Source organism: Sorex fumeus, unplaced genomic scaffold (genome assembly GCF_029834395.1).
Source record: "Sorex fumeus unplaced genomic scaffold, SorFum_2.1 ptg000081l, whole genome shotgun sequence".
In the NCBI taxonomy this organism is placed as follows: Eukaryota; Metazoa; Chordata; class Mammalia; order Eulipotyphla; family Soricidae; genus Sorex; species Sorex fumeus.
Window position 1 is genome coordinate 8,224,700 of NW_026606138.1, and position 19,296 is coordinate 8,243,995.

The 19,296-nt window shown below is 38.9% G+C and overlaps 1 protein-coding gene across 12 annotated transcripts in view; it reads left to right on the forward strand.

Moving 5' to 3' along the window:
- Positions 1-19,296, forward strand: part of GRIP1 (glutamate receptor interacting protein 1) — a 798,871-nt gene that overhangs the window by 602,631 nt on the left and 176,944 nt on the right. For all 12 annotated transcript variants that reach the window (XM_056130719.1, XM_056130715.1, XM_056130718.1 and 9 more), the window contains 4 exons: positions 3,005-3,140; positions 7,456-7,601; positions 15,046-15,129; positions 18,515-18,590. In XM_056130719.1, the coding sequence (XP_055986694.1) occupies positions 3,005-3,140; positions 7,456-7,601; positions 15,046-15,129; positions 18,515-18,590 (442 nt within the window). The remainder of the gene's footprint in view (positions 1-3,004; positions 3,141-7,455; positions 7,602-15,045; positions 15,130-18,514; positions 18,591-19,296) is intronic.

Genomic DNA, 19,296 nt, shown 5'->3' on the forward strand with positions numbered 1-19,296 from the left:
ACTCAGGAATTACTCCTGGCAGTGCTCAGGGCACCATATGGTAAGCTGGGGATTGAACCCAAGTGTGCCACATGCAAGGCAAATGCCCTAGACACTGTATCATTGCTCCAGCCCCTAAACCAATGTATTTCTTGTGTACTGCATTGGGAGCGGAGGCACAGGTGAAACGGAGACCCTTATGGGCTTTTTTTGCAAATACTTTTTTTGCAAAAGTCACTGTGCTATTGTGCGCGTGACAGGAAACTTGATTCCTGAATTCAATCATGATTTGGTCTTTCATCTGAATGTAGTAAACAAGGCTGACGTCCCTTGCACTCACAGACTCTGCCTGGGTTTCTGCAAAAAGGGACAGTAACAGCTCTGGACTCCATAGTGTAAAACACCAGGAAAAGGAGGCTGACAGGGAAGGCCTGCTGGGGCTCATAGGTTACCAGGGAACCGGCAACCTTAAAAGCCAGGTCAGGAAGATACGTTCATCCAGTCGGAGGCGCTGAGACAAGGAACGCAAAAGAAATTTATGTCATGGAGGGCCCAAGATACACAGCCAGACTGAGAAGGAACACCACCTCCTTCTCAGGCTCCTTCCCCGCCAGCCCTGTTCTTTCTCCACTCTGAGCCATCATTTCCTTCCCTCGCATGGTTTTGCTCATGCGTTTTCTAGTGGGATAGTTTGTGTAACAATAATTAGACCTTTATGCTACACATTCATGCAGATTTTTGACACAGCCAGTGACTCAGTAACATAGCATTAAGGAAGGGACAGAGGTTGCACATCATCTTTCTGTTGTTTGAACTTTGAAAGGCCTTTCTTGGATTTTTTTTATATTCTAGAAGTTTAAGTCCCTGGAATTAACAATCTTCTTTAGGAGGAACTAGAAAACTGTCTGTTTTCCCCTAGTTCCTGCCCAGAGTGTATGCCAAGCAGGGTATACCACTATGGAGAATTCGAGAAATGTTTATCATGATTTGACTAGAGAAATACTGAACCCCACTCATTTTTATTTCTGGAAAGTGTTGCGTGAACGTTCGTCCAGTCGGAGGTGCTGAGACAAGGAACACGAAAGAAATTTAAGTCATGGAGGACCCAGGTTCTCTCAGACCTGTGGCAAAGACCTGTGAGAGCCCCGAAATCTCCTTTAATTGATCATGGTACCTCTAAAAGGTGCCATACATTGACATCATCAAAAGGAGTTACAGAAAGAACACTGAGGCAGCAAAACGCATTGTTTCCTTGAGTCCTTAGTCCAGTAATTTTGGCCTCCAGAAAGAAGATACAAAACCAAAACAGAAACAGAAACCTTTTTTGGGCTACAAATATTTGGATTTACATCCCAAAGACTAGTCTGCCTAGAGCCTGGAATCTACATCCCAAAGATCAGGCCTGGTTAACACCTGAAAGAAATGAGAGAAAGTCACGTGAGACCTGTAGAAAACATGGGTGACTATTAGCATCTGTACATAAGCTATGTCAAAGACCAGCCAGGCTTTTGTGAGAAAAGGAAAACTGCCCCTTACAATATACTGAAATTATTTACTGAAGGCAGTTTGAAGGGGGAAAATGTTCAGCCCCATCCAAACTAGTCAGGACACACGAGAAATCTCGCCCATTTTCATGGGTTCCTATATTCCTGCCCGTTGTGTGGTGCAGTCTACACGGGCTCACCCTGGCAGCTCAGTCCAGCCCCATCAGGAAAGAGGGTATAGTTTAATATCCTAGTACCTCTTTTGCACCCCAAATCAAAAGATTTCAGCTCTCTTTTAGAGACATTATCCTTATAAGATCTGAGAGAAGTTTCAATTTTGATAAGTAAAGAAGCATATTGATGACTGTTACTGGGAACTTCTGAGGCCCAACCCTGACTTATCATATTATGACTTAATTCTGTAAGGTATCTAAAGTACTGTACAAATCATTGTAATTTTTATTTATTAATTCTTTAATCTTTTAGCTTGTGTTACCCCTTCCTTTTGTTGTTATGGTTGCAAAGATGGTTGTGGTACTCATCAGTGGTGATACATGTGGCTTTGTTATTTGCTGGGGGTCACATACTTTATTGGTTGTGTTCATGCACACACTTTGTAGTGTTTTCCAGGGAGATCACAGATGAGCTGTGCTGCTCACAAGCGAGTGCACACTCCTTAGTAATTCTGGGTGTCCAACAGCAGAGCTTCCAGAACCATGCTTGGTGCATATGGGCTGCAACAAAGAATTAGTCAGTCTCATACATATAAGATAGGTGCTTTTGCCATGGCACCATCCCCTGGGCCACCACTGTACTTTCTTTCCTGAGATCAAAAACAAACCAAACAGGAGCTGGAGTGATAGTACAGTGGGTAGGGTGTTTGCCTTGCATGCAGCCAACCCGGGTTCAATTCCCAGCATCCCATACAGTTCCCCAAGCACCACCAGGAGTAATTCCGGAGTGCATGAGCCAGGAGTAACCCCTGTGCATTGCTGGGTATGACCCCCCCCCCAAAAAAAAACCAGGTAGTGTTAATAATATTTGTCTTAAACCTGTCAACAGCTCTCCTCAGTGTCACTTGACTTTTGCAGCTGAAATGTTCCAGGAGCTTGGAATCAGCTGCTGCCCTCGGTGCATTTGTGTTATTATTTAAAAGTCTCTGCTAGACCCTTGTCTTTCAATTTTCAATTGTTCCTTTTGAAATTTACAAGGAAAGAAATGAGAGAAAGTCACGTGAGACCTGTAGAAAACATGGGTGACTATTAGCATCTGTACATAAGCTATGTCAGACTATGTATTGTGAATCCAGAGTGAACTGCCCCGCTGGTACCCATTTTAATATCCTGTATTGAAAGATCGGTCTCAGCCTTTTCTGCATGCACATCTTTATGAGATATTTTGCGAATGGCAATGGAAAAGAGGTCACCGATTGTTTTTTTCATCAAAGTGGAGAGTTTACAGGAGTCGTTGTCCCATACATAAAAATATTGGTGCCTTGGCTCTAATTTCATAAGGCAAACGCTCTTTTTTTTTTCCAACAGAGGAATTCAAGGGCTGCACTGTCGTCGAGTTGATGAAGAAGGAAGGCACGACACTTGGGCTGACAGTGTCAGGAGGAATTGATAAGGATGGCAAGCCCAGAGTCTCCAATCTGCGGCAAGGAGGGATCGCTGCTAGGTAACTGTGTATCAGGGAAATGTGGGCAAGAAACACAGGGTGTAATTAATTCAAAAATTAAAGCGCCATCAGAAAAGGTCATGATAAATAAATGGCAGCTGCCATCTGCCAGGCCCAGGCGCTGTGGGGGTCTCTTTTAGATGCCTGGCTTTTCCGGTCTATGCCAGAGCCACAGGGGAGAATCATATCAGCTCAGGAGTAACCAGTCCCCTTCTAAGATTTTAATTGTAAAACACCTGTCTGGATCTGGCTCCCAAAGGTGCTGCTGAGCAGCAGACAGGCTGCTGGGGGAATGAGACCCTCCAATCATCTAAATGAGGAGCAGAGGACCCCTGTTGTGTGCAGGGTGGGCCGTGGGGGGCTACCTGCCGAGGACGTGTAGGAGGCCAACTCCAAGTTTCTAAGTTAAAAATGTTCCCTTGTCCACAGCTTCTCTACTTTTCATCTTGGAAAGCTTTTTCTCAAGATAGATGATTTCCAGAAAGAACCAGCAGGCTTAGAGGAGGAGGTTCTTTGTCCTGGTTCTCAGGACCTACAGCTCATTATAATTATTCCAAAGACAAGATGTCCTGGCTGTCAGGTGGGAGCGGGCTTGCTTTAGGCACACATTTGCAATCCACCCCCAAGAAAGAGGGCACAACAGTCATTGGTCAGGTAAAGGGAGATGAATGCATTTTTTTGTTTGTATTTTGGGGCATATCTAGTGATGTTCAGGGTTTACTCCTGGCTCTGTGCTCCGGAATTATTTCTGGAGGTGCTCAGAGGACCACATGAGATGCCCAGAATAGAACCCGGTTGTCAGTGTACAAGGCAAGCACCTTACCCATTCTACTATCACTCTGGCCCCCCAAATGCGTTTTTAATCTGGATCCCAGTTCTTGTCCACATCATTCCACCTGAGTTACAAAGTTCTTGCCTTATAAAGGGTTCCCTGAAAGAGTGATTCCTTTTGGTGATTAACCTGTTTGTAGAGTTCATGAGCAGAAGTCTATTATCACTCTGTGGTCTGAGGTTATTGTGTATAAAACAGGCTAATGTCAACTCCAGCACCTTGGTCTCCTTCCTATAGTCTTGTAAGAGGTGTTTCCCCATACCTCTGCCTCCTGTGTTTCTTTAACTCTCCTGGCTAATAATCTGTGATGCAAGAGGTCCCCTCTCTAGAACACCTTCCAATAGTACCTCTGCAGGAAGTCTAAATGGGGTAGAAATATCATTCTTGGTCTCATGGATACTATAATTAAAACTAGTAGTGAACTGTATATTTTTAACTGAGCTATTTCCAAAACGTTTACCAAATGTGTTACCCATTGTTCAAGAGTCGTTGTTTAAGTCAGCATTTCTCAACAGGAGATCCTGTGACATACTTTGGCCCCCAGAATATTCCAAGAGGAAGGGCCTGGAGGGGCAGGTGAAAGTTATGTTAATAAGGGACCACTGTATAAGAATAGGGGGTCAGCTGGTTGGATGAAGGTATGGGGGGGGTGTTATAATAAGGAAACAAGGTCAGGAGGTAGCCAGGGTCAGAAAATGACTGAAAAACATTGGTTTAAGATGTTATCATTTTATAGTAAATAAACTAAAATAGTAGGAAGGGACAGTGGGAATCTCATTCATCCATTCATGTGCAGGGACTTTGTGCCAGGCTGTGGGGCGGGTGAGAGCCCTCCCCGCCCCAAGGGACCCAACCCTGGCAGCCAACCTTCACTACCCAACCATCACCACACTCCAGACACTTCCTACCCATTTTCCACTATTACTACACAATATCTAATGGGGTTCAAACTGTAGGCAACAAATCATAGAGAAGAATATATAAATATATGCCTCTCGGAGAGCCCGGCAAGCTACCTAGAGTATCCCACCCACACAGGCAGAACCTGGCAAGCTCCCTGAGGCGTATTCGATATGCCAAATACAGTAACGACAACAGGTCTCATTCCCCTGACCCTGAAAGAGTCTCCAATCGTTGGAAAAAGATGAGTAAGAAGAGGCTGCTAAAATCTCAGAACTGGGAGGAATAGATACATTACTGGCGCCTGCTCGAGTAATTTAAAGATCAAAAGGATGACAGTGATACAGTAAAACTAAAATAATTATGATACATTCCTAACCTAAGGAGGTTTGTAGCATTTTAAAAAATGTGAAAAGTTGGGGCATAAAGATAACATGGCCAAAGAGTAAAATGCAGCCGTAAGTGGTTTGTTTTTTTTTTTAATTGAATCACAGTTATATACAAAGTTGTACATGATTGGGTTTTAGTTATATAATGTTCCAACACCTGTCCCTTCACCAGTTCACATTTCCACATTTCCTAGCACCGATGGTCCTAGTTTTCCTCCCCCGCCACCTACCTTCTATGGCAGGCCCTTTTCTCTCTCTCTGTCTCTCTCTGTCTCTCTCTGTCTTTCTCTCTCTCTCTCTCTCTCTCTCTCTCTATATATATATATATATATATATGTATATATATATAGCACTGCACTGCACTGTCCTCCTATTGTTCATCGATTTGCTCAAGCAGGCCCAGTAACGTCTCCATTGAGAGACTTCTTGTTACTGTGTTTAGCATATTGAATACATCACAGGGAGCTTGCCAGGCTTTGCCGTGCGGACAAGATACTCTCGGTAGCTTGCCGGGCTCTCCAAGAGGGGCGGAGGAATCGAACCCAGGTCAGCCATGTTGGCCATGTGCAAGGTAAATGCCTTACCTGCTGTACTATCGCTCCAGCCCCTCACTCTCTCTCTCTCTCTCTCTCTCTCTCTCTCTCTCTCTCTCTCTCTCTCTCTCTCTCTGAATTGAACCCGGCTAGGCCGGGCGGGCTGCCCTAGCAGTAGGGCGTTTGCCTTGTGCGCAGCCTGCCTGGCAAGCTACCGAGAGTATCTCGCCTGCACAGCAAAGCCTGGTAAGCTCCCCGTGACATATTCAATATGCCAAACACAGTAACAACAAGTCTCAAAATGGAGACGTTACTGGGCCTGCTCAAGCAAATCGATGAACAATGGGAGGACAGTATATATATATATATATATATATATATATATATATATATATATTCTTTTGGGCTCTATGATTTGTAATACAGATAATAAAAGTCCAAAATGATCATTTCCAATCAATATTTTCATGTTAATCCCTTCTCTATTCTAACTGCCCTTTGCCACCACCCCACACACACACACACCACACACACACTCTGTGGCAAGCTTCCAACCAGTGAACAGTCCTCCTGGCTCCATTTTACCTTGGTATTGGATATTAGTCTCATAATATATATATATACATATAATATACATATGTAATATATACATATATGTTGTAATATGTGCATATATACATATGTATCCCACAAATGAATGCAGCCTTTCTATATCTGTCCCTCCTCTTCTGACTCATTTCACTCAGCATGATAATCTCCATATCCATCCATTTATAAGCAAATTTCATGACTTCATTCTTCCTAACAGCGGCTATAAGTGTTGCCACAGAGTCTCAGGTAATTAAGTTGCTATGAGTGTTTAAATACCTGAGAGTGGCAGCAGGTATTGCTGACTGAAGCAGATCAGGCAGGACCAGGAGCTAAACTTAGATCAGAAAAACAAATGAAGTGGTTCTATTTGGGGAGAAAATATCTTTGAAGGGCCTTATCAGTGATGTGAATCTTCATAGTCATCATTGGTCTTGCACACTTGGCTAAGCATTTTACTAAAGGCCCCAAGCTGGGCCAAGTTGTCCAGTGGAAGAGAGCCGGGTAGGTCAGAGCCCAATACCTGTGCTGGAATTTCTTCTTCACCAGTACTTTTGTTTTATCAGTAAATAAAAGCAAAGTCAGCTTGTCCCTTGGCCTTGAACAAACTCCCAGGGATATTGAAAGCTGTGAAATGTTCAGAAGTCAGGCAACCAGAATAGGAGGGAATAAGGAGAGAGAGACTATCGTGGTGTTCCAGGATCTGGGTCATCTGCCCCCAAAGAATCAGCACTTTATGAGTAGTGCAACTAAAAACAGTTGCCTCGTTACTTTATTTTATGGCGCTCTTTAAAAGTCAAAGAGTCAAAGGGTTAGGAAGAAATCAGGGACAGCTACTCACCCAGAGCAGGAGTTTCAAAATCTGATAGTCAGCTGGGGTGGAAAAGATCTAGTCTCTATCCGCCTGGGGTTTTCTCTTGCCTCTAAGAAACTGACTCTATCCTAGGAGGCAGTGACTTCTGTCAACCCTCCTGCCCCCAGATTTATGTGCTTATTCATGAAGAGAAGCAGAAAAGCTAGTCACGTGGGTCTGCAGTGAGGCTGGGCCAGCTGAAATATTGTCTGTTTTGCAGAAGTGATCAGCTTGATGTGGGGGACTATATCAAAGCCGTGAATGGGATCAACCTGGCCAAATTTCGCCATGATGAGATCATCAGCTTGCTGAAGAATGTTGGGGAAAGAGTGGTTCTTGAAGTTGAGTATGAGCTGCCGCCGGTCTGTAAGTAGTCGCTATTAGGGGTGGAAGAGAATGCCATGTTTTTCCCAAAGCAAAGCAGTTATTAGAATTGATGATCTTAGAGTCTGATCAGGAAAGGACTTAGATAGCAATGAAATTATATTGGTCTCCTGTTCCATTAAGATGAATATGGTATTGGTCACTTAACCTATTTTAATATGCAGTCAACATATTTATAAGTTCTGTGCATTGGTGAACTTCCTGATACAGTCTACGGGAAATAGTTTTTCCCATAGGATATTATGTTGATTGTTTTATAATTCTTAATTTCTGTAACATGAGAATATCTCAGATTCCATTATTGTCAAGTAATAATGATAACAGGAATACTTTTATAAGAAACTTGATATGTTAATTCCTCATTACAGTAATGTCAGTAGAGCGAAGCTAAAATTCGGTATCAAAGAGAGACCCAGGCTCACATTCCTGCTCCCACTTTTTATTAGCTCCACTCCTTTGAGGATTCCCATGTCTCACTTCTTATATCTAGAAAATGGGGATAATATTAGTTCCTACTCATAGATCTATTAAGAAGACTAAATGACTTTATATTTGTAAAGCACCGTGGGATGTATAGATACAAACAACATCTGGTGCTATACAATTTTTGCTAAATAATAAATGCACAAATGAGGCCGGAGAGATAATACAGGAGGGTAAAGTGCTTCCTTTGCATATGGGATAGGGATGTCCTTGAAGACATTTTCTTCTATGGTGTAATTCACATGGATGCTACCAAGGGCAAGTTATTTGTTCTTCTTGTGAGCACTCAGATTGATAAGTAACAGTGGGTAATCATTAGTTCATCATGGACTTACTGAATTCTTGTTATATTCTAGCCACCACTAGGTCCTAGGAGCTTGGGAGCTCACTAGAATTTACATTACATCAGAAATAACAGAAAATTAAAGTAAAACTACATACATAGTATGAAGACCATGGACCATGGCTGCTATGTGGACGAGGAAGTAGAACAGGGAGAGAGATTGAGGGTGTTGGAATGAAGGTGGGTTTAAATTTGAAATAGGGTGGTTCAAAACCACTTCATTGAGGGATGGCTTGAGCCAGTAACTTGAAGGATGTGAGGAAGTTGGGATTTCTGGGGGAAGAGGTTTCCAGGAAGAAACATCAGCCAATAATTGGCTAAAAATCAGGAAAGTATCTTGGGTTGTTCTAGAAGCTCTGGGGCAGAGTAACTGGAGCCCAGTAAACTGAAAGAATGGAGGAATAGCAGCTGGTCAGGAATGTCCAGGATAAAGATGTCCTTGAAGACCTTTGGAAGAACCTGAAATTTCTACTAGGACTGACACAGAAAGGCATTGTCTACTTTAGGACATGATCTGGTTGATGTTTTCAAAAGTTGCCTCTTGTCACTGCGGGAGGCAAGGTAGCAGCTGAGCTGTCAGGTAAGAAGCTATTGAAGAGATCCAGGTGAGACATGGTCATGGGGATCGTCAAAAGCAAATTCATTCCTTATTTGATCTGGAGGAAGATCCAACAGACATTCCCGGAGCATTCGATAGGGTTGGCAGAGAAACGACCACCCCAAGGTTTTGCATCTGAGGAACTGGAAAGCTCGAGGTGCCATTAGTGATGTGGCAGTGCTGATCTGTGATGGAGAGACCAAAAGTCGATTGTTGGAAATGCTGCCTTTGAGATGCTTAGTGTGTATGCAGGAGCTGATGTCAGGAAGAGAACAGAATATATGGTTTAGAGTTCAAGCAATAGAATGGAGAAGAAAAGGAAATTTAAGTGTAATGGAAACAGAATGAATGTATGTTGTGTTTGAAGCTTGAGATAAACTTCAATGCAGATGAGAGAATCTAGAAGGTAAGTATACATAACAGTCACAAGTATTTACTCGTTTTTATTTATTTTGGGGCCACACTCAGCAGTGTCAGGGTTTGTTCTTAGCTCTGTGATAAGGAATCACTCTTGGTGCTCAGGAAACCGTATGTGGTGCTGACTTAGCAGCATGTAAGGCAGGCTTTAACCCCTGTACTATCTCTGTGGCCCCAGCAAATTATCCTTAACATAAATGTGTCACTGTATCAGTGTCATCCCGTTGTTCATCGATTTTCTCGAGCAGATGCCAGTAATGTCTCCATTCATCCCAGTCATGAGATTTTTAGCACCCGCTCCTTACTCGTCTTACTGCCATATGTAACACAAATAAAATTAGTGGCAATTTTATAATAAAATCAATTTAATTCTGTGTTCAAAAACCTTGCTACAGCATTTTTCACTTTCAGCCACAGTGACCAGTAAACACAGAAGGTTAAGACTTTGTTAAATGTCAACTAATTATAACTAGTAAATGCCCAGCTTTGCCCTTTTCTAGTCTTATGACTTTGAGCATATTATTTAAGTTTTCTGAGACTTAGAGTTCTCAAATGTAAAATGACTATAATAAATGTTAATTTTTTTGTAAAAATTCAATTCTCAAACTGGAGTGATAACGCAAAGGGCTGAAGTACATGCTTTCCATGCAGGAGTCCTGAATTCAATCTTCAGCACAACACTAGGGACAGAACACTAGAATTGACCCCTGAGCACTGAACCAAGAGTTAACCCCTGAGTACCACTAAGGTAGCTCCAAAAGGAAAACACTAAAAAATTGAATGCTGTATTCACATCAAATATGTATATAATTGTCATATATTTGCAAGTCATGTATTTGTACATTAATAATTATTCCAATGAAAGTATTATTTTCTTAAATTTTAAAAGAATCTGTTTGCTCTGAATAAAATCTAAAATCATTGCCCAAGAGTTAAGAGAAGTCAATTACCTCAGGCTAATACTTTGCATATTTTTTTTATTCCACTGAGGAATGAGTATCAATGAAATTATCTCTTCCTAAAAGGTACAAAGAGCTATACCTTATTCTTAAGCATGGCTTTCAAGTATGCCAGCAGCAGAGATGTCAGTGTCCTGTGTGATGTAGAATCAAAGGCTTCTGGGGCTGGAGAGATAGTACAAGGGTTAAGGTGTTGTCTTGCATAGAGCAGATCTGGGTAGGATTCCCGGCACTCTACCTGGTCCCCTGAGCACCGCCAAGAGTGATCCCTGAGCACAGAGCCAGGAGTAAACCCTGAGCACTGATAGATGTGACTCCAAAAAGAAAAATGTGAACATATCTAAGTAGATCTGAAAGAGATTATGAACTTGAAATTTCAGTAGGAAGAAAAACATTACAAATACAGGATCCAGCAAGGAGGTGAGAGTAGCCTAGAACGGGTGGAACTGCAAACAAATTGGAGTTACTGGAAAGTAAAAGGAAAGGCAGAAGTGGTGCTGCAGTTTGTGAGGTAAAGGGAACAAAACCATGGAGGATCTCAGTGGAACTTTCAAGGTGTCAGGCAAGCAGAAGGAGATAGTAAGTACTTTAAAAGCCAAGGATCAGAATCATCTGATCTAAATGTTTAAGACTTTACCACTGATTTCTTAGACTTTACCATTATATATATGACAAACTGAGACTAGATTAGAGGGTATGAGCCTAAAAGCTTTGGCTAAAATACCATGTCTCATAGGGTTAAAGAGGAAAAGATGCATATCCAAGTATTCAGGTGTTAAAACTTATCTGACTTGGTGATGATTCCAGCTTTTCAGTGTTCATGCAATATAAATGATGGAAAAGGGGGGAATGACTCTTTTTTAACCCAGAAGTGTGAATTTTATGGTAAAAATAAGATAGAGGAGCTTGATTCTCCAGGGATTTTCTCTGTCTCTTTCTATTATGTTTGGATAAATTAATAAGGTCTTTGAGTTCAAAGAGGTTGAAAGTATTAATAAGCCTCCCCTTCACTGAGCTCTGACAGCCTAAGCAGGAGAAAGCCACCAGCGGAAGCTAACTGCTGAGAGATAGGGCACCTGAGGTCAAGACTGGACACTCTCTCAAGAATCACCTCCATTGGAGTTTCAGTCTACCCCCGAGCCCAGAACCGAGAGAAGGAAGGAAGTGTGTGTGTGTGTGTGTGTGTGTGTGTGTGTGTGTGTGTGTGTGTTCTGTTGGAGGAAAAATAGAACTTTGACTTTGGGAAAGCCTTTTTGGAAATTACTTCCTTATGAAAATGAAATGGTTGCTCTACCTAAGAACTATAACTGTATTTTTTTAAATCTTTTTTATTTGAGATTGTATTTAGAGAAGATATTACCCAAGCACCAGCAAGCTCTATATCTTCTGGTTCTCTGTACTCAAAGTTTAGAACAATGCCTTCAAATTTTTCATTCAATTAGCCTAAAAGGAATCTTGAAATATTATATAATTCTCATTCATTTCTTTTAATTGAACAACCTAAATTCTTTATTCTAGAGTAAACCATTAAAAAGACTACTTTTCTGGCATGATGCTTATTCTGTACATCTTTAAATGCAGTTTCTATTCAAACCTTGAAATTAAGAGTTGCCTCATTTATTTTATATAAAACGTCCACGACAAAAGCTGAGTGACAAAACCAGGGTTCTTATTAAACCATCAGCTAAATCAGACTAGTTTTCTCTCAGGAAGACTGTGTGTTTAAGTTCAAATAAATTTGTTGAAATATTGCCTTGATGGCCTTTAAACCTCTCAATTCTAATCTGCTTGACCAAAGAGGAGTAGAAGAAAAAGCAGAAGAGGGAAAAGGGAAGAGAAAGAGGAAAGAGTGGGAGGAATTCATGCTCCCTTCCCCCTGGTTCATATGTGGAATTCAATATGAGGGAGAAGGAGCTACCCAAGGAAAGTTCCACTTGTGACAGTAGCAAGAGAAGGGATTAGCAATAACGAGGGAAGCAGGAGAGCCCCAGCACAGTTCCAGCCTCTGCTAAGCATCTCATATTCCACATGCCTGGGCAAGTCACACAGACAAATCCAACAAAATGGAGTGTGGAGTACACAGCATCTCTTGATTTAGGAGTTGGCAAGGCATGGAAATAGTATGTAATTTAGAAGTCTAATTTAATAAATAAAAATTTTAATAAATTGTAGTCCAGAAGAATAAGGCATATTCATATATGGTTACAAGAGACAAGGGTACAACGGACATACCAAGTAGTTTTAAATTGTGAAAGTAGTTTCCTTTGGATTTGATTTTTTTGAAAATGTTCCTTAAGTGTATCCTGATATCCACATATGGAAGTATAAGCTGTTCTGGCACCAAATAGTTCAACCCAGTTCTCAAGAAGAGATATACAGATAAAAATTAGGAAGCTCAAATTAATGTCATTAAATATACTAAAATGGAGTCTACTTTCATATTTATCTTTATAAATGATGACCGGCAATAGTGAGAATATTCTAAGGTTGCAGTCAATGCCAAATGTTTTTATACTCTCTATAGATTTGGTTGGAAGATTTCGTGGTCAGTATGATTTATCTCAAGCAAAGTAGAATGACAGTGCTTTGCATTTCCCATGACAGACACCCAGCCAACGAGGACAGGTGGCAGTCAATTAGAGTTTGGCTTTATATAATTGAAAGTTGATTTAATGATCAAAATGAAATGGTATTTGTGAACCACTTCACAGAGTTCCTGGCATGCGATAGATGCTCAATTATTTCTCCCCCAGCCTCTTCTCTCCTGTACCAATAAAGCCAAAAAAGGTCATGTTCTTAGTTAATATTTTCAAGTGACTTTTGGGTCATAGAAATAAGAAAATATTTTATTTAAGATTATTGAATTAAAACTGTACCTCAACAATTTTAGCTAGTTCTATGTCCTGTTCCTAGTTGATTAGAATAAACTAAAATTCCCCTGGTAGCAAGAATATGACATTTAATTAAATCAGCAGTATACCAAAATATTTGTTCAGCTGTAGGGTTTAATGTTGTTTTTAGCATACTCAAGTTAGTATTATACTTTATTTCCCAGCCATATGTGAGCAGTTTTGTGAATTTAACTGCAGTGTTTTCATAATCATGTCTAATTCTTTGAGGATTCTGAATCTAATAGTTAAAAATAATTTTAATTAATACTTAATTAAAATCATTTTCTGTATCTAACTAGCAAAGGAAAGATTATTTAAAAGATACATTTGAGGAGCTAGAGAAATAGGACAATGGGTAGGCCATTTGCATGTGGCCAAATTCCTGACACCTCATATGGTCCCCTAAGTCCCACCAGCAGTCCCTGAGTGCAGAGTCAGAAATAAGCCTTGAAAACACTGAATGTGGACAAAATAACAAAGAAGGAAAAGAAGGAGAAGAACATGCTTTTAAATTTTGTGTGTGTTTTCTTACTGATAACTTTATATGATAAACCCCTCAAGATCTAGTAATAAATGTGTTATTGTTCAGGAACACACTAGATTAGAGATCATTTAAGCCATCACTTTCTTCAGTTTTTAAACATTTTTTATGAATAAACATTCTGTAGTGAGTGGTCGCAAGGTCAACCTAAAGTCACCCTGCAGCAAACATTCTGTATCTATAGTATATACTATAGTATAACATTGATTACATTAGGATATATAGTATCTATAGTATAACACTAATTTGTGTAATTTTAAAAATTCAACAATAATTTACTGTGAAGAATTACTTACTAATTGATTTTTTTTTGTTTGGTTTGGTTTGATTTGGGGGCCACACCCGACTGTGCCCAGGGCCTACTCCTGGTTCTATGCTTAGGGATCATTCCTGGTAGAGTTTGAGTGTGCTGCTGAGGATTTAACCAATTCAGCTGCCTCTAAGGCAAGCAACTTTTCAAGTAGTTTAACTGAATATTTTAGTGACTACACCTTCATACAACTGTACCCTTAGACTGTGTGCAGTATAATTAGAGATTGCAACTTTGCAGTGCAATTTCATTTTGTGAAATGAGAGTAATAAGGCAAATACCACATAAGCATGATGGTATCAAGTGAAATGAAGTAGATCTTTATTATATTAGTCAGGAGTAATATTTTGAATATATTTAAAATTTTTTTACCCTTCTCCAAATTTCATTTGGTCTACTGGTGTCTTTGTTTAATTGCAATATATTGTGTCAGGAAATTTATTTGCGTCAGCTAATCTATTCTTGGCAATCTTTTTCTTCCTGTGCTAATTGCAAAAAATTAGATTACATTATTTCAGAAGTTTTATAAAAATCATATTGCTTTTTCATTTTATAAATATAAATCAATTGTACTTATTATAAGAAGAATATCTTTTTTGTGATTTTTCTATCCAGAAACTTGTCAGACAAGAGTAAAGGTAATATTGAGGATTTTAATATTGTGTTTAGACCATTATGTCACTTATGCGAATAGCTTTATAGCATGTGTATGTCATTATAATTATTTTTCAGCATTTTCTTTTAAAGGAAATCATTGCTATTTGATTACTCAAAGCAAGAATTATTTACAAAAATCTGTAGTATTTTATAACACATTGACAAATTTAGAAATATTATTACAAGTTAAGGCTTATATTTTCCTTTCTCTTTTCTGCATGCATCAGCTGTTCAAGGATCAAGCGTTATTTTCCGAACGGTGGAGGTCACTTTACATAAAGAAGGCAATACCTTTGGTTTTGTAATACGAGGTAGGTGGTGGTTAGAAAACATAAGGCATCAGATACCCTTGGAAAATTTATCAGGAAAAAACTGGGAGTGAACTTGAAAGTCATCCTCAAAAACTGATGTTCCCTATGTGTAAAGTCACTTATATTTCACTCCACTCTTCTTTAAAAAAGAAAGCACTGATTAGGGATCAAAATAGAATACTAATTTCCTCATTTTGTTTAGTCCATTAATTCATACAAAAAGCCATTGTTTATATACTTTATCAGTTAACAACCAGCATATTTTGTTACCTTTGTCTCTTGCCTTCTCTTTTGTAATTTCCTGTCCCAGTGAGTCAAAAAATGTTGATGAGTTTAACTTTATTTGATTTAATACACTTGGATTAAGCAACTTTGTTTCAATTATTTTCTCCTGAAATACGTTCCATTATTATAGCTTTCTGAAAATGGATACAAGGTAATCCAATCCTCTGGGCACCTGTGTACATCAGCGCAACTCATCTTATTACAAGATATTCAGAAAAATTTTGGGTGACTTCTACTTGTCATAAAAGTCATTAGTTCCGAATTGTGATTTTGGCTTTTAATATTTTATTTTTTATATTGGCAATTCTTCCTGTTAAGATCTAGGCATTAACAATTTGTGATTCCTAGTATGGCAGTGAATATCAGTGGAGAACTTTATGAACATCAGAAATGTTTAACCACTTCCCATATTTTGATTTATTAATATATTATATTTATACCTGCCAAAGTAAAAATTATATAACATTACTAAAATATTAATTAAAATTAAATATCTTATTAAATTCAGACTTGTCTGAAGTGACTAAACTGCATGCACTTAGGTTCTATTCTATGTCGATCAGATATTTGTTTTGAACGTGTCAACCTAGTTCCAAGAGCTATGTGCTCATAAAACATAATTTCCCTAACCTAGAGGGAATTAGACCGCAGTGAATTTAAGACATTAGTTGTTAAAGTGCTCAAGTAAGTGGTAGAGAAATTAGGCAACTAGGACTCTGTAAGTAGTTAAGAACTGTAGTTATTTCACTTTCCTAACCAGGTTCTATTTTTAAATGGAACAAGAGAGATCATTTACCTTAACCATTCCCATTTTTCTATGTACAAGTAATTTTAGCTCTGAGCATAAGATATACAAATCTGGTTTTGCAGTATCAGTACGAAAGAGAAGTGTACTTGAATTGCATACTTATAGCCTAATTATTGAAAAGCATCAATAAAAAAGTACTGCTGTTTCAAATATTCATCACTAGTTTTGTATGGTTAATCAGTGGCAAATCAAACTATAAAGAGCTAAGCCAATAGCCATTTATCATGAAGAATTAAAAAGAATAAAAGAAATTTAAATCTGTAGCCACCCAAGACAACGGAAAATATTTCCCACAATTTCCAGGAGTTTCAAATGCATGTATGTGTGTGTTCATGCATTAGCAGAATCTAGAACAGTGGCTTTTTAACCTTTTTATATCTACAGATCAACAGTAGTCTGCAAATCAGGAATATAAAATCACTGTTGTAAGATGCTACCTAGATTTTACCTACCATACAAATCTAGACAACATTTAGTTGTCTTTATGGACTTTAGGCTTCTTAAAATTATATTCATTTTTCAACTTTATTTATAATGAACTAAGTCTAGTTTACGTATACACATAACTCTCTTAGTAAATTGAAAGTAGAGTAAATTGAAAATTTTCAACTAAGTTGAAAATAGAGGCCTATAGAATTTTGCATATTTTTTCTATGAGAATCAGTGACATTACATTCAAGTTCAAAAAGTAACAACCACACATCCTTCAGAAAATTAGTAAGTCAACAAAAGAACCACAAAATAAGTAACTACTGTTGGAAATGTTGAGGCATATAAGGTATTATAGTAAAGATGGAATTGCTATTAAATTTAGATCAGTGGAGAACATCAGGATAATCAGAGGGATAGGCAAGATACTGCAGATGGAAATATTCATTTAGTACATAAAAAATTCTCTTGTACTAAATGGCTGGAGCGATAGCACAGTGGGTAAGGTGTTTGTTTTGCAAGTGGCTAACATGGCCAACCTGAGTTCGATTCCTCTGCCCCTCTCGGAGAGGGAGAGCCCGGCAAGCTACCGAGAGTATCTCGCCCCCATGGCAAAGACTTTCAAGCTCCCCATGACGCATTCAATATGCCAAACACAGTAACAAGTCTCACAATGGAGACGTTACTGGGCCCGCTTGATCAAATTGATGAACAATGGGAGGACAGTGACAGTGACAAGTTTTAGCTATAAATGTACTTTATATAGAAGCATCATACATGCACTACATAGTGGTATATATGTATATATACTATATATATGTATATATATAGAGAGAGAGACCTTGGACCCTAAACAACAGAACCTTGCACCCATAACATGAAAAATACATTGTTCCTGGTTTATATCTTGAGTGTGAAATTTCAGTCATTTCTCTTACCACCAAGCCAAGGGAGATGAAGGGGGATAATAGGAAAAGCACTCTGCCTCTAAGCTGCTTTTTCACTCTGTACAAGGAAACTCTCTGATGTACAACTATAAAATTGTAGGTTGGTCAGCTCATTTAATATACAGACATCTATTTTCAGATTTGGTCTATACTGTGACTCTGCCATTGATATTTTTAAAGCAAATGATAACTGGGCTCCCTCAAATCTTCTAAGTAAGGGAATAGGAAGTGGAGAATGAGATCACAGATTAAGAAAGATATATACAGAAGCTCTGGATTTAAAAAAAATTATAAGAACTTATCTTCCATCTTGAAACTCCTATATTTTGAAGAATTCTTAGGTAGACATTTTTCTTACACAAAATTTAAATTTCCACTTAATCATTGCAATTGGTTTGACATATCTGCCAACTTTGCCCCAAATATTTTGAGCAGTTTCAAATAGAAGCACTTCAACCACTTAAAAAAAATTCCTTCTTTCTTAATGCTTGATTTTTTCCCATTATCTTAGTTTTTTCTTCATTTATGTTAGGTTGTAGCTTACCTTTCTTGTGGCTTAGGATAACTGGCACCAGATATACTCATTTGCACTTTGTTTATTTATAATTGATAGTGATTCTAATTGAGCTATTATTTCTAATGGGTACTCTTGTCACACTAGTTAATAGAAATGCTTTATATATAAACCCCTGCCAGATAGCCATATATTTATGGAGAAGCGGTGAAGTAAAAAATATATTCCATATAAAATGAACAAGAAATTTAAGGCTGTGATATGCCTGAAGGAAAACTTTACATGTTTTCCTCCAACATTAATAAAAGGTAATTTGGTTCTCAGCTAGCATTTTGTAAATGAATGTTTTAATAGTGATCATAAAAGTGGTTTTTTTAAAGCTCTATTCCTTTTATTTGCTAGGAGGAGCACATGATGATAGAAATAAATCTCGACCAGTTGTGATAACGTGTGTTCGTCCTGGAGGGCCCGCTGACAGGTAAACTCCATCTTTCACTGTCGCTCTCTAGATAGATTAAATAAGGACGGGGCCTTTAGCAGAACAGTCAATGAGTTAGAAATTTTACAATGGTATTGGGTAAATTGTTAAAGGAGAATATTGGGAGAGTTTAGTCTCCTGCATCAGAAAAAAGAAAGTCCAACTCCGGATTCCACGAACTTAACATATTCTGCACTTAGTACTACATTACTAAGATCCTTAGACTTTGGTAAATGACTTATCCTTTCTGAGCTCAGTTGCCACCATTGTAAAATATGGAAATGCCCACCTTTCAGGGGTTCTGATTTTGTCAGAGATTGAATATGTGCAATGCCTGAGGGGACCTGTGAGATCAGAGGCATTTCTCAAAAAACCATGGGCTGTTTAGGCTGATTCCTGAAATGCATCATCACTGTTCCCTTGTTCCCCAACCCGGAAAGATAGGTGGTGGTGATCTGATGCTTCCTGTTATCAGCATCTTTGTCATGACCCTGACTACCTGGTGGATGACCTCAGAATGAAGGTGACTTGCATGAAAGGGGAGGAATATTGTTTAGAAAGAAACTGTGGAGTTTCTCGTTTCTGCTAATTTGAAAATCTGAAAGCTACTCCTTCAGCTAATCTAACATAAACTCGGGAGAGTGGTGAATAGGAGGTAGCAGGTTTTGTTTGGGGGTAGTAGATTACCCCAGCAATGATCAGGGGC